This window comes from Peromyscus leucopus, chromosome 4 (assembly GCF_004664715.2).
Source record: "Peromyscus leucopus breed LL Stock chromosome 4, UCI_PerLeu_2.1, whole genome shotgun sequence".
NCBI classification, from domain to species: Eukaryota; Metazoa; Chordata; class Mammalia; order Rodentia; family Cricetidae; genus Peromyscus; species Peromyscus leucopus.
In genome coordinates, this window is record NC_051066.1 from 105184528 (window position 1) to 105200512 (window position 15985).

At 44.9% G+C, this 15985-nt stretch overlaps 1 protein-coding gene across 1 annotated transcript in view; it reads left to right on the top strand.

Moving 5' to 3' along the window:
- The window catches only part of Ttl (tubulin tyrosine ligase), a 30267-nt gene that overhangs the window by 1339 nt on the left and 12943 nt on the right, over nucleotides 1-15985 (top strand). The window contains 3 exon segments of the mRNA XM_028893388.2: nucleotides 1520-1598; nucleotides 10974-11020; nucleotides 11023-11205. Of these exon segments, the coding sequence (XP_028749221.1) occupies nucleotides 1520-1598; nucleotides 10974-11020; nucleotides 11023-11205 (309 nt within the window).

A 15985-nucleotide genomic window follows, 5' to 3' on the forward strand; every position in this document is an offset into this window, starting at 1 on the left:
AGTCCAGGGACAACTTTTCATTCTCATACAAGTTTATACTGTAGCATGGCAACCCCATGGAGGGGCTGGTTGGAAGTCTCAGAAATCTCAGAATAGAAATGTGCTTGTTAACCAGGTTCCTCTGGAAGGGCTCAGCAAAGAAAATCCCACTAAACGAACTTCCTGAAAGGAGTACAGGAACAGCCACCAGTCTGTCCCCTTCCTCTGTCACCCCCTTCCTGACTTCCCTTCCTCTTGGCACTTGACAGTGCCTGATGGTAAGAGCCTAGGTAGAGCCTTGGTGTTGAGAACACATGGAAAGGCTCTGCTCAGGCTGGGGCAGCGGGAGTTGGCCTTGCTGCTGTGATGACAAAGAGAAACCCTTTGTGATCCCAGTCCTAAAAAGGCACCACACACTTAGCAGATGAGCAGCAAACGTTTTATCTTTATGGAAAAGACAGATGCATCCTCTTAACTAAAATGGTTCTGCACCCTCACTGTTGAGAGTATTCCCTTTCTGTCTAAAGTGGGCGGCAAAACCCAAGGAGGAAAGCACAGAGTCGTGTGCAGGCGCTGGAAGCCAGGGCCAATGGCATGAGAAGTCACCAGGTCAACAGTGAATCGGACCTGTCTACCCCAGGGAGACTGTGGAAACCAGATAATTAGTGTCTGAAAGTTCTGATTTGGTTATGTGCCATGGTTGGATTAATTATTGTTAACCCTGACACCAACTCAAAGTCTCTTTTAAAATCTTACCTTTTGTTACTGGAGATGCAAAGCATTTTATTAGGAGTTAAATTTTTTTTTAATAAAATGTATTTTTATTGTATCATGTTATTTCTAATTTTTAGTCTTGATTTATTTCATCTCTTGTGGTGCTGAGGATTGAACTCATGGCCTCCTAGGTGTTGATGATGATGCACTGTGCCGCTGAGCCACACTGCAGACCTCCGGTTGTGGTTTTAGAACAGCTTTTGTAGTAAGAGCTAATCCATGTCTCCTCATGGGATAGTGCAGAGAAGTTCTCAGGGCTTCTGACATCGTCACAGGGCCTTTCTACTGCCTTCTTTCACTTCTTAGTGACTTCTAGAAGCTCCTTGAGGTGGATGTGCCATACTCCGCTGCCTTCTTCGATGTCTGGAAAAAGTAGGGTTGGAGATGGATGTGTGGCTGTAAGCAAGTAACCTTGCTCAGCAGATTACAAGCCTGTGTGTGTGAAGCTGAGAGAGGGCTGTGTTAGGACCAAGAAGAAATGAAATAGACAATACCCAATATTCTCCTAAGAAGAAAAAAGGCAGCCATGCCACAGCTGACCTGCATGGCAGTGTTCATGTTGCAGAATTGAGAGTAGGATACTGAGAGGAAGAGGGACCGAGGGACACAGAGCCAAAAGTATTCCGCGTGGGACACCCAGCCTGAAAGGAGAGAAAGGGAAGCTGGGGTTGACACATCTGTTCCGCACGCTGCTGCTGCTGCTGCTGCTGACATTGTCACGCCGCACCTGTTCTGTTTCCATTCTGAGCTGCTGCTTTCTTCGTAGGTCACGAGCCTGGGCTGGCACAGCTGGTGAATTACTACAGGGGGGCGGACAAACTGTGCCGGAAAGCTTCCTTGGTGAAGTAAGTGTCCCCGAAGACCTCCGTTTTCCGTGTTTTATATAAATGGTTCTAGCTTTCATCCGGAAGTGCTTAGGCCAAGATGAGGAGGAGAAAAAAAAAAAAAAACCTTTACTGTTTTAAAAGTCAACAGATATCAGGGCTGTGGGCCCCTCTGGGTTGCTTTGACTACAGTTAAGGCGTTGCTGTGTGTATCTCTTACTAAAGCCCGCCTGTCTCCTAGGTGAGCTCCTAGAGCAATGCCTGACTCTCCGGAAGGGGGTTCTGGTGTAAGTGGTTTCTTGGAAGATATTCAAGGCAAATCCATCTGCAATCGGGGGGTGGGGGTGGGGGGATGGAGAGGTGGGGGGGCAGAGTAGGGCAGGGTGAAATTAAAAGCCAAGCAAAGAAGTAGTTTTAGCTGAAGTCTTACCCGAGTGCTCTGACGTGGATGACACCTCAGAGCTGTCACACTTGAAGCAAAGTGACTGAACGTCTGCCATAGTGTCAGTCGGGAACAGTTCCACTTTTTCTTGGCATCTGCTCACCTAGAAACTTTCCTCTGCTCTCTTCTTGTGGGGAAAGGGCTGGGGGTGGGGGGTGGGGTTTCCAGGAATTTCCGGTCCCTGGAGAAGGGTGTGTGCAAGCCTCCTCAGAAGACTCTCAAGCAGTGGGGGGGATGGGGGGTCCTCAGAAGATGTTCAGATACAGAGCAACAGCCATCCATCTCTGAGCCGTTGGGGTATGGCTGCTATCACAAGGGTGGTATTGTAAGGTAGAATTCAGCAGTATACAGTGACTGAGGTCCAGGGTCAGCACCTGGGGATTAACCCCAGCTCTTTGAAGAATCTAATTAGCGGGCAGATCTTCTCATCCCTCTAAGCCTGAGTACCTCCCTCATAAAGCAATTATGAGGGTGAGACCAGGAGACGTGTGTGAGTGGACGCAGCACAAGGGCCTGCTGCACGTGGGTATTTGTGCTTTAACTCTCTTCTCTGAAAGTGAACGGTGGTAACTACCTAACGAGACTCTTGCCGTCATCATCCTTATGACTGTCGTCTTCATATGGAAGCTCTCCGTCTGGTCCCTAAGGTCAGGGCTATGGTTTGTCTCCTGGACTCTTTCCCTGTGATTCGTAAATACATATGGATAGTCAAAAAGCCTTCTCGTAGGGACAAATGCTCTTTTTCCTTGCTAATGTTTCTTTGGGACTTAAGAGGTTGGATGCATATCATAGCCACTCTGTTTTTCTTTGGATGTATGGTTCTGGTGTCTTTCCCACCTCTCTTCTCTAGGATGGGTTTCTAAAAGAGAGTGAGGCTTCCTAAAGTCTATAATGTATTTTGTTTGTTTGCTGTCTCCCTCCCCACTCCCCAGATAAGATTTCTCTATTTTATAGCTCTGGCTGTCCTGGAACTCACTTTGTAGACCAGGCTGTCCTGAACTCACAGAGTTCCTCCTGCCTCTGCCTTCTGAGTTCTGGGATTAAAGGTGTGCGCCACCACTGCCCAGCCAATGTATTCGTTTTGTGTTTAGAATGTAAATGACCAGGGCTGGAGAGATGGCTCAGGAGTTAAGAGCACACATATTGCTCTTCCAGAAGACCTGTGTTCGGATACCAGCACTCACGATACACAGTTCGAAACTGACGCCTACACTCGTTGGCACGTGAACATACTCACACAGAGACATAAAGACAAAAGTAGAATTTTTGCTTTTATAAGTAGGAAGCAGAAGATGCTATAAAAATAATAGCGCTTTGCATTTTTGCATAATCAACAGCTGTAATGAGTCAGAGAGAATACAGGCTGGAGTCATGACCAGTTCTATTACCTTGGACAGCACCACGCTGAATCCCTGACTCCCATTTGCAAAGTGGGCTTAGATGTTGGTGCCGGTACCCATTCCTTGACCTGGAGTAACATGAGATATCATCTGTAATGGCCTCTTATAAATGCTGACTGTTGTCACCGTCATCATAGCTTCCTCTGTCCTCCAAGGGTTCTGCCAGGGGCTGTAGCAGTTCCAGGAGAGGCTGGCTCCCTTTTGCAGTGTGTCTGTCTGTTGTGATTGTGTGTGGCTTGAAGGGATACTGGAGAGTTAGAAGGTGACCGCTCTCATTCTGTGGGGTGGGGGTGTCCGCTGTGGGTCCCAAGGCCACGGCAGTTCATATTGAGCCAGGAAGGTTCTGATCTGTACAAATAGAATAGTATGGCCAGGCATGCCTGAGAGGCTTCCCAGAGCCTTGATGAGGTTCTGTGCTGGATCTTGGACAACCCGTTCCTTCTTCCGGTCACTTCAGGTAGTATCGGAAATTCATGAAGACCCTATGGCCACAGCCTAGAGCCCTCGAAGGACTCTTCACCTTCCGGCAGGGTGGCAGGCTTTTTCTCTTCTGAGCATCACTCCCTTGCAGTTGTGGATAAACCTGCAATTGCACAATTGCTTCCCAAACTGGCCGCCGAAGGGAGGGAAGAAATGCAAAGGACCTCATGCAAAGCTTAGCCGTGCCTCTGTCCTAGAAATTAGGGCTTCCAAGCCAAGATCACCTTACAAATCAGCACTGCCCAGCAGAAACAGGATGCCAGTCACATGTGTAATTTTAAACCTAAAATAGCAAGGGCAAAGTACAGGTGCCATTAAGTCAATCTAGTTTATTTAAGCAAATAAATCCAAATTATGGGGGTGAATTATGGGGGTGCTGGCTAGTTTTATGTCAATTGACATAACTAGAGTCATCTGAGAGGAGGGAGCCTCAGGTGAGAAAATGCCTTCATAGGATCCAGCTGTAGGGCATTTTCTTAATTAGTGATTGACATGGGCAGGCCCAGTCCATTGTGGGTGGGGCCATCCTAGGGTTGGTGGCCCTGGGTTCTATAAGAAAGCAGGCTGAGCAAGCCATGAGGACCTAGGCAGTAAGCAGCACTTTTCCATGGCCTCCGCATCAGCTCCTATCTCCAGGTTCCTGCCCTGTGTGGCTTCCTACAATCACTGCTTTTGATGATCTGTTCCATGGAACTGGGAGTGAAATAAACTCTTTCATACCCAAGTTGCTTTTGTTCATGGTGTTTCATCACAGCAATAGTAATCCCAATGAGACAATGGGGGTGAGGGTGTAACTTATTGGTAAAACACTTGCTTTTAGTATACAAAGCTTTGAGTTTGATCCTCAGCATTATAAAAAGTAGCCCCCACAAAAACCCACACCCTAAACTTACAATTGTCTTTTTGACTTGCTACTAATATAAAAAAAATGAATCATACTTTTTTTTTCATTGTAAGTCTTCAAAATCTGACATATGTTACATTTGTAGCATGTCTTAGGTCACAGGTTACATTTTCACTGGAAACTCTTTACCTGAATTTAGATTTCATAAACTATGGTTGAAAAAGTAGATTTAGGGCTGGGGTAAGGCTCTGTTGGTAGAGTGCTCACCTAATAGATACAGCAAAGTCCCAAGGGGGCCAGCCTGGGTTCCATGAGACTCTCTCTCTCTCTCTCTCTCTCTCTCTCTCTCTCTCTCTCTCTCTCTCTCACACACACACACACACACACACACACACACACACACACACACACACACACACACACCAAATAAACAAAAAAGTAGATTTCTGTATCCACATTGTTCCAACATATGTAAAAGTGTTTTAATAACTGGATCATCAAGCAAACCTTTCCTCTTGAGTTCGAAGCAAAAACATATCATTTGAAAAAAAACATGTCCACATTAACTGAATTCCAATTATATGTGAGCTCATTTTTTTAATGTTGGACTTAAAGGGGTATTGAACATATTGAAAAGTAACTTTAAGTTACTTTTGACATATTTTCAAGCTTTTAGTTTTTCAGCCAACATTCACAACATCATTATAAGCAAAATCTTCTGCATTTTGTTGCATGATAAAAATATGTAAAAATCATGGTTATTAGCATGTATGAAATTGGAACAAAAGTTATTATATGTGTATGATAGATTACAAAGTTTTTTCTTCCTTGACCTGTACATTTAGCTTATGTGTCAATAATGAATATATGTGAGATTTTGTGTAACACTGCCATTTATAAATCTATGAACATTGAATGAATTAATGGCTTACTGGGTGAAAATAATCACTTGGCAAGTATTTCTACTTCAAGAACATATGAATTGGAGTAAATACAGGAAAATGCTTTCATCTCTCCACCAGAGAGTATTGGGAGAAAACATTCACTCATTAAGGTCACTGTCTTCTGTTCAATTTTTTTGTTTGTTTTTCATTAGTTTCCTGAACTGGTGATTCAGGTGACATGGCATTTGCAAGTGTATGCTGAGCCATTTGGGCAGCTGTAGCCATGATACTTTTTATAGAGTGGGCCATGAAAACAAATGTTTCCAGTTTGTATCATCAGGTGCAGGGAAGCAAGTGTTTCCAGTATGTACTGTCTGGGAATGAGTAAAAAAGGAAACATCTATCACCATACTAGTAAATTCACATTTTAACCCAACCTGGTGAAGTTCTGTTAGGACAGAAACTATTTTTTTACATGTAGATGAAATTCTTTGATAGATGCAAAATGTTAAAAGATGCCTACATCATGAGTTCACACTTTCTAGGCTGAACTTGGACACTATTTTTCCAGATAAGCATGCCCAAAGCATTAGTTGGGCAACGTCTGCTTATATCATAATTTATGTAAGGCTAAGGAAAACTTTAATAATTTAAATTTTTTCAATCATTGATATTAGAGTTTATAGCCAATGGCTGCTTGGGGATTGACTATAAAACTTGAGAAATATCTGTCTTAGGGTTACCATTGCTGTGATGAAAACACCTTGACATAAAGCAACCTGTGGAGGGGGAAGGGTTTATTTGGCTTACACTTCCACATCATAATCCATCATCGAAAGGAAGTCAGAACAGGAACTCAAACAGGGCAGGGACCTGAAGGCTGGAGCTGATGCAGAGGCCATGGAGGATGCTGCTTACTGCCTTGCTCCTCATGGCTTGCTCAGCCTGCCTTCTTACAGAACCCAGAACCACAAGCCCAGGGATGGCTCCACCCACAATGGCCTGGACCCTCCTCCATCAATCACTAATTATGAAAATGCTCTTCAGCTGGGTCTTAACCATAGACGCCCTTTCTCAATTGAGGATCCTCCTCTCAGATGACTCCAGTTTGTGTCAAGTTCACATAAAACTGGTGAACACAATATATTTTCAAGTTTTTTTTTCCTTAAAATAATTTATTTCGGGGTTGGGGATTTAGCTCAGTGGTAGAGTGCTTGCCTAGCAAGCACAAGGCCCTGGGTTCGGTCCTCAGCACTGGAAAAAAAAATTTATTTCATCGTCTGTCCATGTACAATGGTTTTCTTTTTGTGTAAGAATGAAAGCTATTTTATGGCCAGCTGAAGTTACAAGTTTAGGTCCTGTTAAAAAGTTGTTGGCAGGCCAGAGGATGTGTAACTCAGTTGGAGAGGACTTTCCTGGATGTGGGAGCCCTGGATTCTGTCCTCAGCATTGCAAGAGGAAAGATTCGTTTAAGAATGTTTAGGGATTAGAGAGATGGCTTAGTGGTTAAGAGCACACACTGCCCTTGCAGGGGATGTAAGTGTGGTTGCCAGCCCCGCAGGGCAGCTCACAATCATGTCTACTCTTCAGCTTCAGGGCATCCTATGCCTGCCCTTGGCACATGCACTCACATGTGCATATGCACACAGATACATACATACATACACACACACACACACACACACTCACACTTAAATACAGTAAAATAAATCTTTTTAAAAATAATGTTTTGGTTAGGTATTTATGATCTCAACCACTAATATTGTTGATTCTCTCTTGACTGTGGAGGGAAAAGTACTTATCAAATATTCTTTGCCGAAAATATTGCCTTTACCAAACAGATTGCTTTTTCATTTTATTGTGCCATGAGCAGAGTCATTAACATTGATTGTGAATTTGTGGCATATCTTTTCCAGTTATTTCATTTACTTATTCCTTTTTTTCTTTACTCTCCTGGGCATTTTCTTAGCTTCTGCGTCCCTCTTTCAATTTCTTAATAGTTCACCTATGTTTTAAATTTTAAAACTGTCGATATGTACTCATTTTATGTGAATGAGTGTTTAACTTGCATGTCTGTACATGTTCCACACGCATGCAGTGCCTAAAGAGGCCGAAAGAGAGTGTCAGATCCCAGGATGGTTTTGAGCCACCACCATACCCAGGTCCTCTGCAGGAACAGCAAGTGCTCTTAACCACTGAGCCATCTCTCCAGCACCGGTGTTTATTTTTTTAACTAGAAAAACAGTCACATTCCACCTCAGATGCCACTCATGGTGTGCATAGGTAGCTAGCTTTCCTCACTGTATAATGAACACATCACATTTCATCTCTGTACAGAAAAAGGCATTGCTTGAGCTGAATTGATCTGTTGTTCCTGGATAGAACAGTGGTGCTTTTGTGCGCGCTCCTAGAAACAACACCAGTGTGTGTAAACAACATCCGTGTGTGACCTGAGTGTTGCAGTACACTAATAAAGGAAATGCCATCCTGCTAAATCAATAAAGCTGTGCTTACTGGAAAAAATGTTAGTGCTGTGCATTAGTTTTCTGATTAAAATTATAGTTGATAGTTTACTTCCTGAGTCTTACTGGCCACCATTCAAATGCTCAGTGGCTGCATGTGACCCATGATGACTGTACAGGACAGTGGTGCAGAGCTGAACATCTAAGGAGCTAGAAGTTTGTCCATTTATATTTCTGAGTCTCTTTGGGTTGAAGAAACTTTCAAATCCTGTTTGTTATTAAAATGGCTTTATTTAAAGCCTGTGTGTGTGTGTGTGTATGTGTGTGTGTGTGTGTGTGTGTGTGTGTGTGTATGTGTGTGTGTGTGTGTGTGTAAGTGCATGTGTGTGTGTTTATACACACATGTATTTGATAACCATGTTTATGGAGGCCAGAGAATAACTTCAGGCCTCTGGTGTCATTCTTAAGTACTAGTCACCTTTCAAAAATTTTTTCTTTTCTTTCTTTCTTTCTTTCCTTCTTTCTTCCTTCCTTCCTTCCTTCTTCCTTCCTTCCTTCCTTTCTTCCTTTCTTTCTTTCTTTCTTTCTTTCTCTCTTTCTTTCTCTCTCTCTCTCTCTCTCTCTCTCTCTCTCTCTCTCTCTCTTTTCTTTTTTTGCTAGGCATGGTGGCACCGGCCTTTAATCCCAGCACTTGGGAGGCAGAGGCAGGAGAATCTCTGAGAGTTAGAGACCAGCCTGATCTACAGAATGAGTTCCAGGACAGCCAGGGGTACAGAGAGAAACCCTGTCTTGAAAAACCAAAACTGTTTTGAGACAGTAGGCTAAGCTGGCTGGCCAGCAAGCCTGGGGATCTGTGTCTCCTGCTCCCCGACCTCTGGACTCAGAAGGCACGTCAGAGCGCGCTGCCTTCCGTGGGGGTTCTAGAGACCAGTTCAGGTCCTCCTCATGCCTGCACACCGAGCAGCCGAGTCATCTCTCCAGCCATTTGATCTGAAATCTTCATTTAAAATGTGGTTGTTTTTGCTCTTTGCTCAGACTGGGTGTTGTAGATGAGTCTTGATACAGAACGCACATGAGCAGTTCTGTTCTAGACAGAAGAGGGCATGGCAGCTTCAGGGAGGCCTGCGCTTGTCCTCAGTGACTCCAGTTCCTGGGGATAGGTTTAGCATGAGAGTTAGGACCCAGGAGTTTGAAGATGGCATCCTGGCTGGACCTTGCACGCCTGTGATGTAGGAACTTGACATGTCTGTGCCTCAGTTCTTCATCTGTGGAACAGGTTCTTGAATCCCCAGATCTGGGAGTGGCCGGAGAGTTGGTGTGGTGGGAAGCCCTCGAATTTACCTGCCTTGCCCAGGGCCTGACTTTATCTTCTGTGGGGTTATGTCATTCTGGGAGCAGAAGGCATTTCCTTAGGTCCGTTCCTGTCCTGTGTCCCATTGGGAGGACCCTTCTTTATTCTACCAGGATAACAGCCTGAGCTAAAAGCAAGAAACAAAGGACTTAAAAATAGTATTTGGATGATTCAGACTGAGTTATTAAGTAGACAGAGTCGCTTTTCTCCCCTAGATTTTCCTCCAGCTGCACCAAGATGGTATTGTTGCTACTTATTCAAGTATTTTTCTCTCTTCTCACTTTTTTTTTCAATGTAGACCAAGTTGGCCTCGTACTCTAGAGATCCACCTGCCTCTGCCTCCCAGTGCCAAGATTAAAGGTGTGCTCCTGTTTTTATTTGGATCTAGCTAGTTGAAACACATTGGCTGAAGGTGTCAGTTTAGGGTTGCATTGAGTTTTTACAGAGATACAGTTAAAAAGTTCAGTTCTGAGCCTTGGGAATTTTGCTGTTGTGGCGTTGTCTGGAACCAGGGCCTCCTGTGGTTCATGCTGCTCTCCAGACCTTGAACTTCTGCCCTTTTTCCACCCCTCAAATGCTAGGATTGTAGACATGCACCACCAATCTGGTGTGTGGTGCTGAGGATCAAACCTGGGGCTGTTGTCCCTTTTTAAATTGTTGCTGCCACCCCCAGACAGGGTTTCTCTGTGTAGCTTTGGAGCCTGTCCTGGATCTTGCTCTGTAGACCAGGCTGGCCTTGAACTCACAGAGATCCCCCTGGCTCTGCCTCCCGAGTGCTGGGATTAAAGGCGTGCGCTGCTGCTGCTGCTGCTGCTGCTGCTGCTGCCGCCACCGCCGCCTGGCTTCTTGTTGCTGCCACCTTTTAAGCCACGGCTGTCGAATCAGCAGCTGCAACTCCACTGCTGTGGCAACACTTAGACCACAAGGGCCAGAGCCGTAGGGAGAGCTGCTCCATCAGGCCCTGAGTCTTTCAGAGCTAGGAAGGGAACTTAACTAAACCTCCGTCCCTCTAAAGAACTCCAGAGTCAAAGGTTAAGGTGGAATTCTGCTCCTCGGAGAGGTTGAATAGCAAGTAGCTCACCTCCTCTCCTTGCTTTCGTCCTCCAAAAAGCCCTGGTGCTTCTCCTCACCCCTCCTTATAAACCCTTTCTCACCTGGCTCCTCCCTCCCACTTCCTGTCAGCTAGTTGCTGACGCAGTCTCCTGACGGCAGGTGAGTTTTATTTAATCAAACATATCTTTGCATCATTAAACAAACGTTCCAGAGCATAAACAAAAGTAACACACCTTAAAATAATATTCTACAACCTAGGGCCCCACACTCCCAGCTCACCGTGAGCCTTTGGATTAACCAGGATGTGGCTTTGGATCCACACCAGACAGTGTGATGCATTAGAGGTCTGCCTTACAGGTTAAGTGTGAATAGAGAAGAAGCCAGACTGGGCGTTGGCTTCTGGAAAAGCTTTGGGGGGAAAGCAGCAGCCTTTCTGAGCAAGGTGACATCAACAGAGACTGACCCTCTGTCATCCGCCAGGCTAGTCAAGACCAGTCCAGAGCTGTCTGAATCCTGCACCTGGTTCCCGAGTCCTATGTGATTTATCCAACTAACCTCAAGACGCCCGTCGCTCCAGCGCAGAATGGCATCCAGCTTCCGGTCACTAACTCCAGGACGGATGAGAGGGAATTCTTCCTGGCTTCTTATAACAAAAAGAAAGAGGACGGGGAGGGTAACGTTTGGATTGCAAAGTCGTCCGCTGGTGCCAAAGGTGAGTTACCATTGCCGCCCTCTGTCACTTGTGGGATGCTCCAGAGCGTCATTCCGTGGCACGCTGGGTTTTAATGAAGAGTTTATTTCTTTGTTTTGCCAGTGGCACGTATGTCAAGGTGTGCATGTGGAGGGCAGAGCGCATCCTTCAGAAGTTGGTTCTCTCCTTCCACTGTATGGGTCTCAGGGACTGAATCTAGGTTGTTAGGGTGGACAGGAAGTGCCTTTGCCCGCTGGACCATTTCCCAGGCCCTGACTGATGTATTTGGATGAATGACTCAATTCAGAATTGTCACAATCAGAAGACCATGTCCAGTTTTTTCCTGGGGGAAAAAATTTTTTTTTTTGAGATAAGATCTCATGTAGCCTAGGCTGGCCTCAAACTCTAAGTGTCCAAGAATGACCTGAAACTCCTGATCCTGCTGTCTCTGTCCGTGTGAATGCTAGGATTACAGGCATGCACTCCCACACTTGGTTTTATTGGGTTCTGGGGATGGAACCTGGGACTTTATGCATGCTAGGCAAAAACTCTACCTACCGAACTTCGGCTACAGCCCTTTAAAGATTTCTGTGGCTTCCTGAGTGTTTATTGCCTGAGTCTTCACTTTAAACTCTGGATTCAGTGGTACCCTCTCTGTCTCTAAAAGGCATTTCAAGCTCCAAGTGTCTGACACAGAACTTTTCGTATCCTTCCCACCTCAGCCGGCTCCCTCATGCTTCCTGTTTAGTGTATGATCTCACTGTCCACCCCGTCTCTGAAGCCCCAAATCTCAGGTCCCTCCTTTTCTTTATAATCTCTACCAAGTGCATTAATGTCTTGCCAGGGCTACCCTCAAAATACATTCAGGATTAGGTTCTTATATTCCATTCAGTCCCACTCTAAGTCAGAGCCACGTTTTCTCTAGACAGTTGCCGCAATATGACCCTCAGCCAGCTCCCATCTTGCCAGACAGAGTGATGATTTAAAAACACAAATCTGATCATGTTACTTCCTAATGCATTTAGGATGGCTCCAGAGTCCTGGTGGGAGCCCACCCCATCGGATACTTCCTGGTGTCTCTGATGTCATCTCCTATTCTTGGCCTTGCTCACAGAGACTGCCTTGGATCATCCCTTAAATGCGAAGATAAATTATACCTGGCATGTGTCTCCATCAGCTAGACATTGCCTTGTCGGAGAAGGCTCTTCTGGTCTACAGTGGCCTCCACACCGATTGCTTTCTGTATCTTCAACTGTGTTACACATCTGGCCATTCCCTTTACATATATAAGCCCTATGTATGACATAAGACAGATTTTATGTCTTGTTTGCTTCTGTACCCTGTACACAGGCACTCAGTACGTGTGTGTGGAATGGATGCCTAGAAAGGGATAAGACTCACAGTATCAACTCAGGCTTAAAACAGAGAAGGCTCCTAATGTAATAAGCACACGTCTCCCTCATAACTACTGTCATGTGCTCTTTTTAAAACTGTAGTATCTTGAATTTATTTTTTCATGGTTCAGAAGACCATCTGACCCTTGTTACTCATTTCTGTCTCTGCTCCACTGGACCTCATCTTCTCCTCCACCAATCGTAGGTCAGGAAGGCATCCTTGGGAATCTTCTGAAAATGGGTGAACTCAAGTCTTGCACAAGCCAGGGGCCTCACCTGCTTCTGCTTCTCTCTTGTAACTCCACTATCTTTTGGTTCTGGTGGTTAAGCGGGGACTTGGAAGATTAGGCATCTATGGTATTCTAGGGTGTGGTCCAGAAGTCAGGGTGCCATTGGGAGGACATCAATGGTCCCTGGACCCCACCAAGACAAGGCAGAGAAGCACTAAGCATCAGCAAGCGGCAAAGAGAGAATAACATTTTGAAGAATCTTGTTTTAAGGGTTGAGGAGATAAAGGGTGCCTGTGGGCCCACATTCAAGTCTATTCAAGGAGATTGTGAAAAGTAACACAGGAAGAGAGGCAAGGAGATATATTTTTGTGACTATTTTTTAATGTATGGGTTTTGTTTGTGTGTATGTCTGTCCACCATATGGATGCAGTGACTGAGAAGGCCAGAAGAAGGCATTCAGATCCCCTGAAATGGGAGTTACAGAAGGTTGTGGGCTGCCATGTAGATGTAGGGAATTGAACCTGGGCCCTTGGAAGAGCAGCTAGTACTCTAAACCAGTGAGTCATCTCTCCAGACTTTTTTTTTTTGTGTGTGTGTGGTTTTTTCGAGACAGGGTTTCTCTGTGTAGTTTTGGCGCCTGTCCTGGAACTCACTCCGTAGACCAGGCTGGCCTCGAACTCACAGAGATCTGCCTGGCTCTGCCTACCAAGTGGTGGGATTAAAGGTGTGCGCCGCCACCACCTGGCCCAGACCTTATTTTTATAACTTTTAAAAACCACTATCACATATAAATGTGACAGCAAAGGGGAATGGAAGAGTCTTAGCTCATAATGTAATTGCTTTTCGTGTTTATTGTCTTCCGCCGTAAGTGGGCGAGGCCTGGTTCATTCACCGTGATCCATTGCTTTTCCATATGAGGACATGCAGGAAACGAAATTAAAACACATTAAAAATGATTTAAAATTATTTAAAGACAATTAAAAAGGGAAACGGTGAGGTGGAGTCTGCGTGGGCTCAGGAGGCTGGAAGGATAGTGAGCGAGATCAGAGGGCACCTGTGGACTGGGGGCAGGTGTGCTAGCAGACTGCAGAGCTCAGCGGAGGGAGGGTGTCGGTTCACCTAGCTGGTCTGTGATTCCAGGTAAGAGCTCAGCAAGGTTTCCCTGTAGTTTCTAAAATTCACATGGAAAAGCAAGGCCATAGAGTACATTCAATGATCTTGAAAAAGATAAAGTAGAATCACTCACATCTACTCACCGGGTAGTATTAAGGTGTACTGTATCACTGTAGTGCCCAGGACACGGCAGTGTGGCAGAGGGACAGAAGCATGAATCCAGAAGACAGGATGGATAACGCAAAAGCGATCCAAACATAGATGTCCACCTGATTTTTGACAGATGCAAAAGGCATTTTTGTCTTCCTTTCTCTTCCTGTGGCTGTGATAAAATATCCTGACCACAGAACTGAAGGAAGGAAGGGTTCATTGTAGCTCACCATTCAAGGTACAGTCCATTGTGGCCAGGAAGGAAGGACAGCAGGAGCTTGAAGCATCCAGGCATATTGCCTCTGCAGCCTGGAGAAGAGAGTGGTGGATGTATGCGGCTCAGTTCCCATTTCCATCCACACAGTCCAGAATCCCCTGCCCAGGGAATGGTCTCACCCACAAGTAAAATGGGCCTTCTCACCTCAGATCATGTAGCCCAGATATTGCCCCCTGCACAGAGTGCCCAGAGACACAGCTCCCAGGTGATTCTGGAGTTCATCAGATTGACAACAACTGTCAAAGAATGGTAGGGCTGGGGGTAGCTTATGTGGGTAAAGCAAGCATGAAGACAGAGTGCAGATCACCAGAATCCAGGTAATAGCCAGGTGGGCAGGAAGCTCTCTTGTAATCTTGGTGCCTGGAGGGCTCCCTTGAGCAGTTGGCTAGCCAGACTAGCTGAAATGGCAAGCTCTGGTTTCAGCGAGAGACCCTGTCTAAATATTTAAAGTCGAAAAGAACAGTTTAAGAAAGATATCCGACCAGGCGGTGGTGGCGCACGCCTTTAATCCCAGCACTTGGGAGGCAGAGGCAGGCGGATCTCTGTGAGTTCGAGGCCAGCCTGGTCTACAAAGTGAGTTCCAGGAAAGGCGCAAAGCTATACAGAGAAATCCTGTCTCGAAAAAACAAAAACAAAACAAAACAAAAATCAAACAAAACAAAAAAACAAAAAAAAAAAAAAAACAAGAAAAATATCCGGCAGCAAGCTGGGACCCGACCCCTGCACACATGCACCCCCACACATGGAAACATTAATACACATATACATTCTGCACACTCATGTATATACAAAAAAAAGATAAACATTTCAACAAGTGGTGGTATACATAAATATACCACCAGAAAAACAAAACATTCAGCATCATACATCAAGCCAAACCTAATTCATAGTTCATATAAAAGGTAAAACAAAAATTGGGTGAGAGAGTGGCAAAGAATCTTTAAACATGATACCAAGAGTGTTGTTAACCCATAAGATCAAGAGCTAGAAATTAAACCTCATGAAAATAAATCTTTCTCTGTGAAACTTCTCTTGAAAACTTATTACACCATGAGAACACAAGTGGCCATGAACTGTGTGATGCAGTTCATATGAAATGTGTGGGGACGCAGCTCCATAGAGACGGGCTTAGTTGAGGGGCTGGGATGAAGAAGGGATGATGGCCACAGAATTTTAAGGGGAGATGATGAAAATGTTCTAAAAATAGATTCTGATGACAGTTGAACTCTTAGATATACTAAAAACCATCAAACTGTGCTTTTACAAAGTTGGATTTCCTAGTGTGGTGTATCTCAGTTCAGTTGTTAAAGGCCATGTCTCTTGTTACAGTTGATGGACAGTTTCCACGCCTTCGGCCTTCCCTAGTGTGCCGCAGGGCACACTGCTTTACCTCTGTACCCTAACCCTTCTGCTCTGGAGTCCTCACCTTCTTGGCATTTCTATAGGGCATTGTCTTCGAAGTGAATTTGATGATCACAGACCATAATTCTTATTATATCAGTAATCGGTGACAGTGATATCTTTTTGAAAAATATTTTTATTTATTTATATTTATTTGGGTATTTTTTGTTTTGGTTTGGTTTTTTGAAACAAGGTTTCTCTGTGTAGCTTTGGAGCCTCTTCTGGAACTCACTCTG